Source organism: Anguilla anguilla, chromosome 15, assembly GCF_013347855.1.
Source record: "Anguilla anguilla isolate fAngAng1 chromosome 15, fAngAng1.pri, whole genome shotgun sequence".
Classification (NCBI taxonomy): Eukaryota; Metazoa; Chordata; class Actinopteri; order Anguilliformes; family Anguillidae; genus Anguilla; species Anguilla anguilla.
Window position 1 is genome coordinate 31,024,494 of NC_049215.1, and position 17,741 is coordinate 31,042,234.

Consider the following 17,741-nt stretch of genomic DNA (forward strand, 5'->3'; position numbering starts at 1 on the left):
GGAAGCGGCGCGCTTAAATAAAACCAATTAAAATTTTTTTAAGTATGTCAAAGGTGTAATTAGCGGTCCTTTTCATGCTGCTTAATTGCTAATACATTGACGATTTAATGGATATCTTTGTGCGATGGTTAACGGCTCCTCGTTCGCATTTGCATTCGCAACAAAGGCCTGTCAGCCTAACGAGAGCCGGGTATGAAATGAAACGCTGTCGCGGCCGCTGGGCTTCGCTATTCCCACGCTTGGCTTGCAGCAGCCATTGGGATTTTGGGGCTGTTCGTTTGGGGTGCACAGTAATGCCGGGGCTAGCGTATCGGCAAAGGCTAACGCACTAAGAGCGTGACTACTAAAACGGAACCGCGTACTTACACGAGACAGGTGTGAGAGAGGGCTCAAAAAAGCCCAATCATAGTCATCAGAGCCTCTTATTTGTTATTTGGTTTTATAGTTTTTAACGGCCAAACCCAAAAGCAAAGCTTACAATACGGAGACTCTCCAGACTCAGGCTCTGTTTAACAACAAAGCTGAAATATTTTGTTATTTGTTATATGGGATATTGATATCAGCCCCTGTTTTGCCCTATTTTAAGCACACCCCTGCTGTTATTCCCAGCTGTATGCATCTGTAATAAAAATTCCTTTTAATTATTTGATGTTTTGGGGGATTTTTATTCCCCCCCCCCAATATTATTATTATTATAAATATTATTATTGTTTTGGTTTTTTTTTACCGAACTGCAGGGCTTTCAGAAATCCACGCGGCTGAGGTGGAGACGGAATGCTGCGACGTCCGGTGGAGCCTCAAGCCGGACAGCCGGAGTCCCGGGGCGGGGGCGCTAAAGAGGACTCACCCCTCCTGCCTCCACCGGACGTCCGTCAGCACCTCGGGCGCGTGCCGCCTGTGCAGCAGCAGACTCAAGCTGTGCGTGCTGGTCCTGGTCCTCCTACACACTGTGGTCATTTTGAGCGCCGCGCACAACTCCACAGGGCTGGACCTGGGACCCCTTTCCCCTATGGAGGAGGCCTCCCCCAGTGAGGAGTGAGGGGGGACCCCCCCCCTTCCGCCCCCACCCACCCCCAGCCCCCCACCCCCCCACCCCCCTCCCCCCCAAGAGCCATTTAAAGCCCGCCGCCCCGCCGCGAACCCTGCGTGACGCCCGCACAGCCTTCTGGGTAACGAACGGGGAGGGAAAACGGGAGACAGACACAAAGACATGCAAACGAAAACGAACAACACGCCATCGCTGCCCCTGTGGAGTGTAAACAAAAAGGCTTCTCTTAGAACCGAGTTCTCTCACAGCATTTTTCTATATTGCGTTTGACAGTTTGGATTTATTTTGCACTAGATTGCTACAGGATTTTTTTATTTAAAGAAAAAAAAATACACTTATATCTTTGCTTGTTCTGTTTGTTATAAAGTCTTTGGGTAAGAGGGTGGTTTTGGGATATGATTGAGGAAGCCAACGTACACCTGCAAACAAATGTCTGTATGTGTTTGTATATCCCCATGTGTCCTTTTTTGTTGTTTTTATCATGTGAAAGCTCACACACACACACACACAAACACACACAGAAAGAGAGAGAGAGAGAGAGTTAAATCTTGAATGTTTCATATAACACTGACATACAACCAACTCAAGCACATCCTATTGACATCCTCTGTGACCTTGATTTCTGCATGTACGGTTATTATGACATCACTTCTTGTGGAACCACACACTGCAGGAAATGAGGGGTGAAACAGACTGGTGGATGATGGGAGCCAGTCACAAGTAAATACCAGACATTGTCCACGTCCAGTTTGACAAGAGCTTGAAAAAGAAACCCCTTTTCAATCAATAACTTTTTTTTCATCTTATTTGTTTTCTCTCGCATGTTTGCATTTGAAGGTCCCAATAGCGTATCCAGCCATTAGTCCCAACCCAGTTTACTTCCATATGAGAATAAAATGGGAGAATTCTCAGTCCACTTGAGAAGCTACTCAAAACAAAAACATGGGCCTTCGCTTGAAAGTCTAGCAGAGTACTATGTGTCAGTTTTAATGTCATGTCACATCCACTAAGAAATGGAGAAAGGTTCAACTACTGTCCTAGATTAGGACCTGTGGATAGAACCCTCCATAAATCCAAGAAGTAGATGGGAGTAGCCAGTTATTTTGGTTGGTTTTTAAGGATTTTGCATTGAGAAAGGGCTTACAAAACGTTTACACATTCACTCTCCTTGGCACACCTTTTATTTTATAGATATGCATGTAGCTTTAGACACTCTTGTGAAATTGGCAGCCTTTATTTTTTGATAATCCCCCTCTACAGAGAAACTACCGCAGCAGAGGGTAGAGGAGAAAAGCTTTGGTGTTATGTGGCGAGTGAACAGAAACGGTCAGTAAGGATTGATTGTATGGCGTTTTCTTTTCCGTTTATACGGTGTGGTCGAGGCGCACGCGGAAGCCTTTTTTAAATAGCGTTATGAAGGAACGTAAAAGCGAGACGCACTTGCGCAGTATACTTGGGCGGACGTGGTTGTGATGCTCGGATCCGTTTGTTAAACTAGCAACAATAAACTAAAATGGAAGAGTTGGAAGACGGGTGTGTTTCTCCATTTACGGTAAAAGGTACGTTTCCATTAGAGTGAATGTTTATTTCCAATGTACTGCAACCTGGTTAATTGAAAACGAGTATTGTGATCATAAAATGAACTATGATTAAAACGCTATAACTTACCGACTGTTCGAGAAAATGCATGTAGTTCAAATTCCCATCAAGACTAACAGAAGCCATTTAGAGTCCACGCAAAACTTACTCCAGATCTTGGATGCATAAGTCATTCATTCAGCCCAAGCACAACGTGTGGTTCATGCTCAAATTACCAGGCAGGCCTACTAGTACTGTTTTGACAAATAAAATAAAAACGTCTGCGGCTCTTTCAAACACAAGCAAATGTATGTTCTAGCACTCCAGTGTATGTTCACCTCAACATTAAAACGGAAATGTGTGTATTGTTTTTGAAATAATTAAATCGTGACACTATGGTATTATTTAATTTTGTTGTCACCACCCGATCCGCCTTTCGTCCTCTTAACCGAATGAGCTGCTACACGCACCATCTTCTCTGTTCTTTGTTGGTTATTCAGTAGGACTCCAGAGCTTGTTGCGAGTATGGTTTTAGTACCCTTGGAGCTGTGAATAATTTAGATCTACAGCCTTGCTTGACTCTGAGCGGGCCCGAGGTTCTCACGCTAATCTGTGTTGAACAGACACCGGGCTAATATTTTACGGATCGCGAAAATATAAAATAAATTAATTCGATTAAAACAATGTGGGTTTAAGAAAATCAGAAAATGGTTAATTAATCATGGTCCAAAAACCATTTCCATCTCTGATGGAATATGCAAATTGCGTGTGTTGGTAAACAGATTATTTGGTGTATTAAACAATCTAAAGAGAATGGGGTAAATGTCATTTATTCAGTCACACATTTATTTCGTAATTCATTTTGTAGATGTTCTTAGGTAGATAACCTTGAGCTTTTTTGCCTTAACTGTATAATTCAGGAGTAGGACTGTTAGACACACAAGTCACATAAACGGCATATAGACACCCCTTACTTTTGCAGGCTTGTCACTGCAGTATTCAGTATAATTAGATGTTTATACATGTTTATATCCAATAAGGAGAGGTGCAGGAAGGCCATCACAAGCGTGTGCACGTGGTAATTATTGCAAGTACTGTCTTTTGAAGAGCAGAACAAAAGACAATCTAAATGTAATTTAAAAAAAAAATCTTTCCACATATTATGTTCAGCAGTTTTGGAATTTATTGAAATATTAACATTTAACAGGAAGCATACAAAGCAAATCAAATCAGCCAATGTTAAAGAAAGGTAAAGTGACTAGAGGGTTTTCATTCACATCAGAACCTGGGAGCCTAAACACTGCTTGCAGATTGCAGTCTTGCGTTGGGCAGGAATGCTGTGGATGCATTTTGTCCTTTGCATTCGATTCCGGGTCGGAATAAAAGAGACTGCGCCCAGTGGTTAGGGTTGGTACTGCGGGTGTGTAACCTGACTGTTTTGAAGGTTGTGAAATACCTGTGGGATGAGGATGTGGACAAGGGAGGCTTAAAAAAATAGGGGAAAGGGGATTTATATCCACAGATACATTTACCTTATAGTGCAGAATTTTATATGTTGAATAAAACATGTAATTATGTTACATTTTTAATGTTTGCCTTCATCCTTATTATACAAATTGTACAAAACATATTTTTTCAAATTGTTCAAGCTTGTTTAGACTACTTTTTTCTTGCATCTTCCTCTTCAGTTTACTAAAACTACAATCTCCCATAGTGCATTTCTTTATCTATTTCCCACCACCATGTAAAAACCACATGTGGCAGTCTGGGAAAATGAGTAGTGTAGTGAGGGAAAAATAACAGATCACTCTCTGTCTCGTGTAATTAAAGTCTAACAACCATGATGCTTCCAGGACAATGCATGCACATGCCATGAGAACCCACACTGAACATCAGAGAAAATGTCAGTGAAAAATTAATACATTAGTTTCTCATAATTTTTCTGTCACTCCCTTTCCCAAATGATGTCATTTATGAGAAGCATACTTAATTTTCAGAAGGAGATTTAGGCTGCCTCAAAATTAATTTTTAATTTTAATAAATGTCTATCATTCATTATTAATATTCCTTAAAGGAGTAGTCCACGTTCCGAGTTTTTGAAAATATTACTTATATAGACAGTTTTTATGTGCACTGAAGCATATTCTAGATACTTGGAGAAGTTTCTGATGACCTGGCTGGCTTGCAATGGCTGGTATTTTGGGAATTCAGTGTTTGGGGCCTAAAGCAAGAAGATACACTTGAGGTAGCTCCACTGCAGCTTGTACAATGGCCTTATGTTTCCAGGCGCTGTTCGTTGTGGCCTTTATTCAAAATCATAAACATAAATCCTGGTTTTCATATTGTGCCACTACTTCTTTCCTTGAGTGCAGCAGTCTCAGGTTGCAAGCACCATAGGAAAAGGTCCCAGACAAAAATAAGATTCAACAAATATTTTGAAGAATAATCTGCTAAAAAAAAAATGTGCATACAACCTCCTGAGGCCTCGTGTCACTGCAGAAGCAGCTTTGGAGTCACTTGAAGTGTACTTTCGTGCTTTACACCATGACCCAGCAGGGCATCAGAAACTAAAGTAAATATCTAAAATATCCTTTATCACACAGAACAACATTCAGGACCAGTGAAAAGTATACAGTCGAACTGAATGATATTTGAACAGGACCAGGTCAAAACCTAGTATATGGCTGGACCTAATGCACTTAATGCATCCGGCCGATGGTGTGACTTCATAACTCAGCCGACCAATGGTGTAACTTCATCACTCAGTCACTCAGTCATAGACATGTTTGTAGGGCTGGCCCCACTGTTGCGGTCCAGCCGAAAACCACAAAATCAAACTGTCCTTAGGCTTCAAATTAACCACAGGACCTGTACTGTTGCGCTCTTATTTTAACCCTTGGCATACGTGTGTGCCTTCCCTGTTCCAGTTTCCCTAACTCTTCACAGACACAGACTGCGCGATCGTACTTCTGGGGTAGTCTAAACAAAGGGTATGGTGCTCACACGTCCTGTGCTCTCCACTTACGTAAGTGTGTTTGTGTGAAATTCAGAGCCCTTTTCTCTCGGCCTCTTCTTGTTGACGGAGCCATTTTCCACCGTGTCCTCTGCCTTTCAGTACGACTCCATTTACACACACACACACACACACTCTTTACACACGTGCACATAGGAATGGTGTAAATTCACCGACAGGGTCTGTGGATAAGAGGTTTGCAAAATTAATGTCATTTTTTTTTGTTGTTGTTGCTTTCCATACTTGATTTAAAACGCTTAATTTTTGAGACTAGCCAACTGAGGATACAGAGAATTCCAATTTATTGCGATGCTGTCATTGTGCTCTTCTTGAAAACATACGGAGGGTACATTAGGTTGTCACATATAGCAGGTAAAGGTTGTCGTGCACTGGACGATCTGAGGGGAAATAAGTGATCATATATACCACAAGCAGTGGTGTTAGCGGGAGTAACCAGCTGTGTCAAGATGCAGATCTTAGCAAATGCACTGCACTGGGCAAGAAATGGTTGGGTCACTAATCAGTTATGATTGTATTAAAAACAAAATATTCATTTTTTAAAAATCCTGTTCGTGGAGTCCCCATCCATACATCTAATTTCACCAATTTTGGTGAAATTCTGCGCTGTATGCTCAAAGCCCTCGTGTTCCATAAGTGAAAGCCTGTTGCAGTTATGAGATCTCCTTTCATTAAGAAGGCATTCATTTCTGTATATGCCGTGCACTGGTCTAGGAGTGCTCAGTCTTTTGCAGGTGGATGGAGGCCATATTGGATAGATATGATTTGCACATAATTTAAGCAGGTGATGTGCCAGCTAAAATGTGATGTTTTCATATCGTGACTACACCACATTAATATACTGCAGTTATGTTTTGAGGAAAACTGATACTAATAGGAACTGTGTTAGCAGTGAATGTAACTAATGAGTGCAAATGACATAAAAATACAATCAAACATGGTCTTTTTCCTTGTAACCCCAACATGAGTTGTATTCACTTAAAAATAAGTGTGTGTGTGAATGTGTGTGTGTGTGTGTGTGCGCCACCCTCTTTGTCATCAATGGCTGAGAAATTTCAGGATTTTTAAAACTGTTATGTTCTAAATACTGTGGATCTATGCAGCTGTGACTCCTGTCCGTATGTTGTAAATACGTCACCAGAGCTCTGCTATACGTTTGTCTCCTTCTCTTTCATTTTAAAATTTATTTTTTCATGTGAAAATGACCGTTTTCAACAATCAGTAGACAGAGTGTTTTTTTTTGTTTTTTTTTTTAATATTTTGAGGTTAACTGACCAATGGGAACGTCCTCGGATCTTTAGCGAAAGGTGTACGCGGCGAACCTTTGAACAGGGCCATGCTTCATTTTAAGGGCCGGCTTTCGTGATGTCAACTGACGAGTAAATATACAAGTGCCAACTTGGCGTCATCGTCACACACCAACTACGAGATAGGAAATCCCTGAACACAGTTCTGTTCGATTGACTTTGCCTGAATGGCTGAAGCATATTGGCTGATGCTGTGCTCGTTTGAACAGATTTTTATTTGTACGTTTTTTCGTGATGTAAATTCACCTGTTAATGTTATGTCAACAGCAACCTGTGGTGTGTACCAAGAGTATATGCTTCATTTGAAAGCAATAATACATACCATTACTCATTAGTTAACATTATTAGCAGGCCCTTAAAATCAAGTGTCTGAAATCAAGTCAAGGGCGTATAGTTGTTGTTATTATTATTATTATTATTATTATTATTATTATTATACAAGTATATTGTAATATGATAGATGCTTTAGTTCGGTACCTATCTTTAATTTTTTTACAAACAACTTTGATGAAATAATTTATAAACAATCAAATGAGTCATGATCTTTTGAAAAGTAATGAAGAATACAGCAACAGTTATTAAAATTATGTTCAGATGAAAATAAAGACAGAGATATTCAATAAGGTTGTGTGGCCTGTGATATTTGGGGTGGCGTGGGGTGAATTTAGCCCATGATTCATGATGTTCAGAAATATTTTTGTCTAAATAAAATTATATTATTTGGGAAAAAGGTAAATATACATTATTTTATTCTGGCTTAAGAAACACTTTGTGTTTTTGTTCATATTTTTCTGGCGAAGCCAGAGGATAATTGCATAATTAATTGACATAACTGATTCATTTTGCCAGAGAGTAACTGCCTTGAGGAGAAAAGAAGTTACTAAGTAGAAAGACATCAAGCTGACCCACAATGCAGCACTTACCCACAATGCTGCACTCACCCACAATGCAGCACGTACCCACTATGCAGTGCTCACCCACAATGCAACACTTGCCCACAATGCAGCACTCACCCATATTACAGCCTTAGTGTATGTAATATGTACAGACAGCGATGCCAATAGAAACCTGTGGGGAGCACATCAGAACCAGGAAGTAGTTTTTTCAGTGAACAGGCATGCTTATTTGTGTCCTTGGTCACATGCCTAAATCTTGTGTACAACGAGGATAGGGATAACATTGGCTAAAGTAAATAATAAATAGAAAATTCATATCTTTGACTGTGTGGTAGGAAAAAAATATTTTACCTCAGAAAAATATAATATTATGCATGGAGTTGACATCAATATTTGAGTGGACATGTTTTATTTTTGCTGTCAAAGATGAATGGAGCCCAATGGGGAAACTTGCATTTTGAGCAAAAATCACAGATACCAGCAGGGGGCGACATTACATCCAGTGCTGAGGTTGAGAACTGAAAGCTGTCCCCTGGATTACAGCACTCACCCACATTGCAGAACTCACCCACAATGCACCACTCGCCACAATGCACCACTCACCCACAATGCAGCATTTTCCCCACACTGCAGTGAATTATAAATATAGAATAAATATAATAAAACGTTTACTTTTATTCATCAGACCACTTTCAGGATGCCCTATCCATTACTAGGATTTGTATTGATTAAATGCATGCCATTCACTTTGAAGGGTCCTAAGTGCTTACAATTGAGAGTAAACCTCGAGGGCATCTCAGCAGATATTTAAGCCGTATCTAAGCCAACTAATGCCTTCTGTTCAGTTTCAGCGGTTGGGAGCAATTAAGCATGCTTTGGCTCCTTCTAATTTAACGCAGTACAAGCAGCAATTTAGCTGTTTTTCTACCTTTCAAATACATAAGCAGATAGTGTAATTCATTCATTCCATTTTACTATTTAGTATTATACCGTTAAAATAAGTTATGTAACATTTTCTCCTGTGCCACACTAAATAGCCCATCCAATTTTCAGCCTGTGCCAGAATCTGACAGCTGACTAAAATCGCAATATAGTCTGCTTGATTTTCAGTAAAATATTTCCTTCGTTTAATTTCCCATTGCAGTATGTTTTTAATTTGTGGTCTTTGGTATATATATTTGTGGCTGGAATGATTAAGAATGTACTGTAGATTTATGGTTCCATCTGATCAGTTTTTGCTTTGCTCCAAAAATCGATTTAATGTCCCCTACAGTCCCTAATTTGGGCACAGTGGTTCTGCAAACATGCTGCAAGTACTAGTGAGATTGTTCATTTTGTCCTGCACAGACATAGTAGTTTTTGTCTTTGTCCAGGTTGGTCATTCCGTGGTCTGCAATAAAGGCATTTGCATGAACATGGGTTGGGTGGCAAAATGGGGGTTGTGTCAATAAACAGATTTGGTGCTGTAAAAACTTAATATTGAGTAATAAACCATATGTACCTATATGTGCAATTCGTATTCATATTTGTTGAATACGAACATTAGTGATGTAACCAGTATGCACACATGAATGTTGAACATACTGGGCATACAAGCAATCACTGAAGACTTTTTTTGTTTATTGCTGAGAGAGACCGTTACACATGTCAGATTGTCCAGGGTTAAAGAAGTATGCACACTGCAATAGCACACTTGTATATCACACCACCTATAGCACACTACTACTGATACATACAGTTAAAAGCTTTGGGAATGAAACAGCCTACACCCACATGTCATTTATTCCACTTAAAATAGTCATTTATTGTCATTTATTCCACCTAAAATAGTTAGGTGCCCTAAACTCTACACAAGATATTGTCAAAGTTCAGCAGGACGCATTTTAATTTCACACTTTCATGAGTTACTACTAGTTTCACAATTGTGCCACGACTGCAAAAGCAGCACCCTGTGCCAGGAAAGATCAACAAAAGCTGGTTCTCTGATGCAATGTCATTGTGTGGCCACTAGATGGAGACGTAGCACAATGGAATAAGAATCAGCCGCATCGTCCGCGGACTCCCATCTATAAATCTGTAAATAACAACACGCATGTAAAAGATGAATACAGAGCAAAGTGAATCTTAATAATTAGTTTAAGAGCTGCATTGCTATTGATGAAACTGGGTCACTCCAGTTGAAGCACCCTGAAAAACCATCTGTCAACTGTGAATCTAATCTAGCGGCTTTCATATGCATGCACCCCCTGTGGCAAGATAAGGGAACTGCACTCCATTTCTCTGGAGTACTGTTCGCTGTGGAGAGTCGGGTGGGGAGTGTTCCTGTTTTATGAAAGAAACAAAGAGCCCACTGAAAGCTGTGAGTCTGGAAACTCCAACCATAAAAGCTCCAAGAATGTGACTATCCAAGCAGAGGTCCTCGTGTACACCAGAATTCCGAGTGACACAAACTGGGTCTTAGTGAAGCTGTGTTTAGTAGTTGTCTCTGACCATGAAATGCACTTTTTGTACGTCGCTTTGGATAAAAGCGTCTGCCAAATAAATGTAATGTAAATGTAATGGGTCTTTGTTCTATGGTCCCACAATGGTGTTGTCGTGGACTTAAAAAAACGACCATGAAAAATACTTACATGGCTCTGAGCATCATTAAGACACAATTCAAGCGCTGGTTTTAGAATCCAGGGCTATGATGTTGGTCAGTAATTACGCAGCTTTACGTGATTGCCACGGTGATTTATGAGTTTTGTGTTGTTGTTTGGCGATAGGTTAGATAACGGCAGTCCACACACAGTGGAAGACGATAAGTCTGTTGAAAGATGGCGTGGTTGTTGAAGTGTGATGAAAACGTTGATGCCACTGGTTGATAGTGTGCGTGTTTGTTATTTCAGTTCATGGGTGCTGTATTGGAGTGTGAAAACATCTTCCTTATGTGGTACGTTACAAGTTTAATGCATCCTGTATCTACGTTGATGGATTTTGTGCACAAACATGACTGGGATTTTTTTTTTAAGCAGTTGGCTGGTGGATGGGTGTTGGGGGGCCGGGGGCGGGGGGGGAGGGGGTGGTTACACAGGGATGAATTTGGCCCAGGCCTGGGCGTTATGCACAGAAGCCCTCACTACTACTACTACTACTACTATTACTACTACTACTGCTGCTAGTCATAGCACTAATAAGAGGAGGCAGGCTTTAAATACACCAGATGCCCGATGAGGCGCTCTCTGTGTTAGAACCCTCAGCAGGGTGAGCCAGGTTCTTGCCCGCGTTAATATCCCGTCTTGTAATGAAGGCGGGAATATTCATTTATCGCCGGGAGATCTGAAGCTGCCAGAAAGGGCAGTTTTAATGAAGAACCGTTCAGGAAAAGGACACGGGGGGGGGGCCATGTATTATTAAAACTCCTCCGCCGCAGGGTTGGGCGGCCCGGGCAGCCCTGATTAAATAGCTTACCGTCGAGGCTAAACGGCTGGCGCCCTTTCAGCGGGGAAACACGTCGCTCTGCCTTGTAAAGTTCCACTGCGGCTCCTTCAGAGTCAAGGGGACGGCGGTCAGTCAGCCAAAAAAAAAAAGACGGGAGAAACCCCCCGTGGCGCTGGCTGGGGGAACTGAGCCTTGCAGCTGCAGGGGTTGCAGGTTTGATTCCCAGGTGGGGCACTGACATTGTATACCTTGAGCAAAGCACATAACCTGTGCTTCGCTGTATGAATGGATTGCATGTAAAAAAAAAGGGTAAAAGTGAGCTGTGTAATTTGATATTTATAAGACTTACACACTCCTGAGCATGGTTGTTTCATTATTGGCATATTTGTGTCACTCAGGCATCCTGTGTGGATAGGAACTGCTGCTTAAGGGTTGGGTGTTGGCAGAGGGCAGGAAAGGCTGACTGAAGGAATGTGATTTTGAACCTGGAAGGCAACTGCCCCCTCGTGCCAGTCAACATGAGTTCAGTTTGTGCAAGATGGGCACAGTCCCCCCTTGACAGGACTCACCCCCCCGAACCCCCCCGGGCCCCGGATGTGTTGCCAATATTAATGACATTACAACCATCTCCTGCAGCTTCAATCTGTGGGTTTTTCATGTCAAAACTGTCAAAGCACTGGGCCATTTCATACATAAATAATAAGGAAACTCATGTTAAAAGATCTTTTGATAGACCAGTGGAGTAAGTATTCCCCAAGGTTGCGGCTGTTTTCAGTCATTTTGGGGGTCGTAGAGAAAACCATCCCTTCCGCTCTGTTCACTCCGATGAATTTTTAGAGGGGGAATTTAGATACAGCATAAATTGGGTTTATTTTGATATTTGTTAACTGTAAATCTGTATAATGTGTTCATTAGCTTGTTACACACCAGTTGAACAAGTTATAGCTGTAAGTTATAATACGAGACTGTTGGATGGGCAGCTAATAAAGATTTATGTCAGTGGTGACAGTTTAAACAAGAGAATAAGAACAGATGCGATCGTTATACCCTCTCGTTTTTGCAATATTTACGAGAAGTGAGGACCATCTGCGTCTTCATCATTTATCGCAAAGTTCATATGCAATATGAACTAATAAGTTTGCAAAATACTGTTGGTGTTTCTGGCGGTTAAGATCCACACAGGGCAGGGCAGTAAGAGGGTGTGTCCACTGGGCACCTGTATCCAGGTAAAAAGCTGGCGCTGCCTGCTTTGCTAGCACCACAGAGGGATGATTAATGCCTTTATTAAGATGCTCATTGGGAAGGAAGGCCTGCCTGCTGGAGGTGATCATTCAAAGTGAAGGAGTAGAGTTTTCTTGCAGAGCACGCACACGTGGAATAAGGACCCCCTCATTCGGCATGAAGACTTGCACACGTTAAATGCTCACGTGTAATGAATTGTGCTGAATGGAGATGAGTCGTTCTAAATGGGAAATCCTCGTATCACAAATGCATGTATTTTTTGTTGGCGAGTCTCGTTATGTGCCTCGTCTTTGTTCTCAAAGTTAAGCAACGTGTATCTTTCATCATCAAAGGATAGGCAATATATGACGCATGACGTTTTTAGTCTGTTTGTTATGGCTTGGTGACTTCAGCTCATTTAAACGGCAAATGTTGTGCTTTTTTCTTTGAAACCTTATCTATATGAGATGTAGAAGGTCTAGGAATCACATTTGTGTCACCAAAAAGCCTTTATCAGGTAAGCAGTTCTATTCAGGTCCCTCGTTCAGAACTTTTAAGAATGCTGAGTGCTTGGCTGTATCCAACAGAAATGTAATTGTGCTTTTTGAAAATTGGATTGTGTAATTTGAGCCCAAGAGGGTAAAAATGCTATCAGAACAAACTGGATCGTTCTTGTGATAAAATGAATATACGTTCACCGGCCATTTCATTAGGTGACAGGAGTGGCACCCGGTGTGCTCTTCTGCTGCTGTAGCCCATCTGCTTCAAGGTTTGACGTGGTTTGTGTTCAGAGACACTCTTATGGATACTTCGGTTGTAATGAGTGGTTATTTGAGTTACTGTTGCCTTTCTATCAGCTCAAACCAGTCTGGCCATTCTCCTCTGATCTCTGCCATCAACAAGGCATTTTTGCCCAGAGAACTGCCGCTCACTGGATATTTTCTCTTTTTCGGACCATTCTCTGTAAACCCTAGAGATAGTTGTGCATGAAAATCCCAGTAGATCAGCTGTTTCTGAAATGCTCAAACCAGCCCGTCTGGCACCAACAACCATGCCACGTTCAAAGTCACTTAAATCACCTTTCTTCCCCATTCTGATGCTTGGTTTGAACTTCAGCAGATCGTCTTGACCATGTCTACATGCCTAAATGTATTTAGTTTTTGCCACATGATTGGCTGATTAGATATTTGCATTAACGGGTGCAGTTTGCAGTTGTACAGGTGCACCTAATGAAGTGGCCGGTGAGTGTATATGTCTTAGGAGGCAATGTGTTGAATGGGCATAAGCTAAAAAAGGGAGGAGCACAGAAATTCATTTTAAATGCGTAAGAGTTACCCTTCTTCTCAGTAATGCCCCCCCCCCTACCCCCCACCCCCTCTGTCCTCAATTTTCTGTCATTTCCGGATTCCAGGAAGTTCTTCTCTTTTCCATTGTCTGGGTTTATAAGACAGCAATGTTCTAGGCCGACGTGTTGGGGATAATTACTCTGATTGTGCATTTAGAATGTTCAGCAATTTGTTCTGAATTGTTCTGAATGACGTGCCTGAGGACAAAGTGGTGGGGGTGGGGGTGGGTGCGTAATTTCTGAAGGAGCTAAACCAGCGGAAACCGTCTTGCTTCTTACAACATCAGGCTTCTGCGCACCGTGTAGAAACTGCGTAGTGTCTGTCCGTCTCTGAGATGAAAATGAGCAGGTTTCAGCGCTTACCCATTTTTATCAGATTATTCCAAGGTAGTGTGGAATAGGTGATGCAGGCCTTGCTCTGCTTGCTCTTGAATTCTGATGAAATGAGTCGCGGTCATGTTGCTTTCTGGCTGATTTTTACCTGTATCTCACAAGTGTGTGTTATTGATTAACTTCCTTTTGTAAACTATTTTTTTGTCGTATGCTGTGTGATATATATATATATACAGTCTATCGCTGCTGTGTTCACATCAGTGGGAATGGCTATAATTACAAACACACTTAAAATAACTGTCACATGCTGCTGTTTGCCGTTTTGATTGGACGAGTTGCGTTTGGGTGTGGTCCCTCCCACCTGTCCCGTGTTTCTTATAGGGCAGGGATGTTGTTAGTTTTATGCCTTTTCTTCATTACATGTGGTTTCTTTTATGAAGGTTGGCTTCTGTCATCCTCAGTTTCTTTTTTGTGTCGGCTGGCTTCTGTTTTGCAATCCTCCTTTGATTTACATTGTTGCTTTACTCTTGTTGTTCGGTCTGCTCTTATATTTCCGTATTAATTTGCCTTCTGTTTGGTTATAAAAATTGCACCAATTCTTGGGGAAGGTGGAAGTCTGTTCTTCACTTCCAGATCTCGCCACAGGAGGGCACTGTGATCTCTGCCATATACAGCATGTTCTCCGTGAGCTTCTTGATGTACTGTAGCATGACTGGCCCAAATTGTCAGGTTGTTTCCTGAGGAATGCGCCTGGGGTACATTAGTTGCCCTCATCGACAGGGCTTACTGACTCTGCTTCATGTGTGGCGTCTGCATGTGGAGTATCCTGCCTCCTCAGGCTGATAGAGGACTTCTGTAGGACACCTCATCGCACCGAGTTGGATGCAAGCTAGTTTCACAGTTTCTTTTCCAGCATTGTTGCCATGGTTATTTCAGTCACGTCATCTTGTCCTTCATGTCGTTCTATACTTTGTTCGTATCAAGTTTGCATTTGAATTATCGTAATCCTCTCGTTCTGTGATCAAGGCCTTGTGCTTATGAATGAATCTGATTCACAGATGTTGACTCTTGAAAAATATCTTGTCTTTGAACATTTTTCATTTTTTTTTTTCCACTTGATCCTCTACTGAAGCTGCTCTGCACACGAATGGTTAGAGCAGTAGAAAGAGTTTAAATCCTGTTGGGACAGAGCTGCTCTACTCTTGACCTAAGAGGTTCTTTACCTCAGCTACTGTTAAAACAGAAAATGCAGAAACCATTTACAGCATACGTGAGATGTACAGTGTTAAGTTGTAATAAGTCAATTAGTTAATGATCATATTCACAATATGTCTGGTAGGGCGCTACCATTATACCTAGAAATATCTCACTGAACAAATGGACAGCAAGTTAAATACCGGTCAGGCAAATGGCAGGTAATAGCAGTTAAGGCATGGTGGTTTGTGCCAGGTCATAAAGAGATTCTGCAGACCAGATGGATGAAATCAGACCTTGTTTGAGAGAGTCCAGGGTAAAGCTACATATCTCTACTGAGGGCTCAGTTCATCACTGGATTTTTACCACTGTTCCTGTCATAGACTCCCTGCTCGTCACGCTTCCTGCTTGGTCTAGCACAGGGTTGCCCAACCCTGTTCTCCCGTCCGGCCCGTGGGTTTTCACCCCAACCCAAACCGAGTACACCTCCCTCCACAGCTAGAGATCTCATCGTGCTGCTAGTAATCAGGAATCAGGTTTATCAAGTTCGGGCTGAAATGAAAACCTGCAGGGCTGTAGATAAAAAAAGAGGGATGGGCAGCTCCATCCTAGCAGATCTTACAGTCCCCCCCCCCCCCCCCCATGGTTTAGCACACAAGGGGAGGGGTGGAGAGATGCCCCCCTCTCCTCCGCAACATCACTGGCTACTCAGAAAGAAAATTCAGAAAAAAGAAAGACTAAAATTAGGATTCTCATTCAAAGTGCTTTACCTTAAATTCCCTGCCTTTGACGAGAGTAACATCAGATTGTCGTCTCTGAGCACCTTCATATAAAGCCTCATGGCAATTTTCTCTCTCTGAAAAATGGCAGTGTATAATGGCAGGAAGAAACAAAATGGAGCAAGAGAACAGGGCGAGAGGCAGTGGCACTTTTAAAGAGGATAGAGCAGGCAAGAGTCAGAGTCGATTTAGCATACTATAAGGCTATGAGCGTCATTGAGGATTTTAAAACTGTTTGGTGCTTCCAAGGGGCAGTGTGCTCCGTGAGTGGGTGGTGAGTTAATACTGGCAGGTGCCTTTGGGTGATTACTGATAGTGCAGTTAAACCTTTTTTTGGTTTGTCCTGTTTATGTTTTGTTTTCTTTTATCTTATTTTTAGGTTTGTTCGTTTTTGCTTGGTTGGGACATATGCCCGAGTTAAATAAAAGGAGTTGTTACAATTTTTAAAAATTCAAGTGCCCTCTCTGAAGAGCTTCGGCTTCACAAAGGGATCTGAGGATGCGTTACTCGAGAGAGAGAGTTCCGCGCGGATCGCATTCTTTAGCGGATAAGTCGTGCTCAATGAACCTAAATGGGAAGACGGATCCTTAAGACGCGAAGACGCTTATCAACAACAAAGGGAGATGGAAGAAAAGCTCTTCGGGGTGTGCGGCAATCAGTCTTTCTTCATTGGCTGTTGCGCTGTTAGCCCTCTTGGTGCGCGGTGGGTGTTGTGCTTCATTAGACCACTGAATTGCGCGCGGTGGTGATAATTGAGTTTATTTTCCTCTCCGTTTTGCAGCGCCGACTGTTTCATTAACTCCTGAGATGGAGTGGTAACGAGCAATTAGCACATCTTGAAAGGAGAGTGACCCCAGGATACCTCAGTGTTCACAAACCTACCAACGGAAGTTAAAAAGTAGAAGAGCTTCCGATCTCTCTCTGAATACTTAGAAAAACAAAGGGGTTATAAACGTTTGTGAAACACAGCAGGACAAAAGTTTGATTACATTATATTAGTAGCAGATGCTCCAATCCAGAGTAACAGTCAAAGTGGAAACTTTCAGTGTTGGGTTTTAAGTGATGTTTTAAGTTTTCAAATGTCAAAAAATGAATGATGTAGTAGCAACAATTTTAAAAACTTTTAAAAGTTAACATGCCTCCTTGTCCTTTTTATTCAAGAACTATTGTAAATACTACTAAAATCCACCATCAAACAAATAGGAAATTGTTATAATAGACAAATTTCCATATAAGAACAAATTAATTACAATTAATAAATATGAATATGAATAATTTTATTGCAAATGTCTCTACTTTTGTCGAGTCAGTTACCCATTTTATAGTAGATAAGTGAAAAAAGTTCAGATAAGTAAAAAATGATTTTAAAATGCAAATTGTTCAATCACTAGTGATTGTCTTCAGATGTTTTGGTGGAATAAATGGTTAATATATATTTTTATTTCATTGTTACTGAATGGCTTGTTTCTCTGAATGACATTCAGACTTCTTGGCAAATCATTTATTGTGACATAGTATTATCTAAATTGAATTTAGGTGCAAGCACTTAAAAACCTAGGAACAATGCCATATAAACATTAAACACCATT

General features: G+C 41.4%; 1 protein-coding gene across 2 annotated transcripts in view; it reads left to right on the forward strand.

Annotated features, from left to right (window-relative positions):
* The window catches only part of LOC118213692 (transmembrane protein FAM155A-like), a 78,589-nt gene extending 77,533 nt beyond the window's left edge, over window positions 1-1,056 (forward strand). For both annotated transcript variants that reach the window (XM_035392729.1, XM_035392730.1), the window contains exon 3: window positions 738-1,056. In XM_035392729.1, the coding sequence (XP_035248620.1) occupies window positions 738-1,039 (302 nt within the window). In that variant the 3' untranslated portion in view covers window positions 1,040-1,056. The remainder of the gene's footprint in view (window positions 1-737) is intronic.
* The last annotated feature ends 16,685 nt before the right edge of the window (window positions 1,057-17,741 follow it).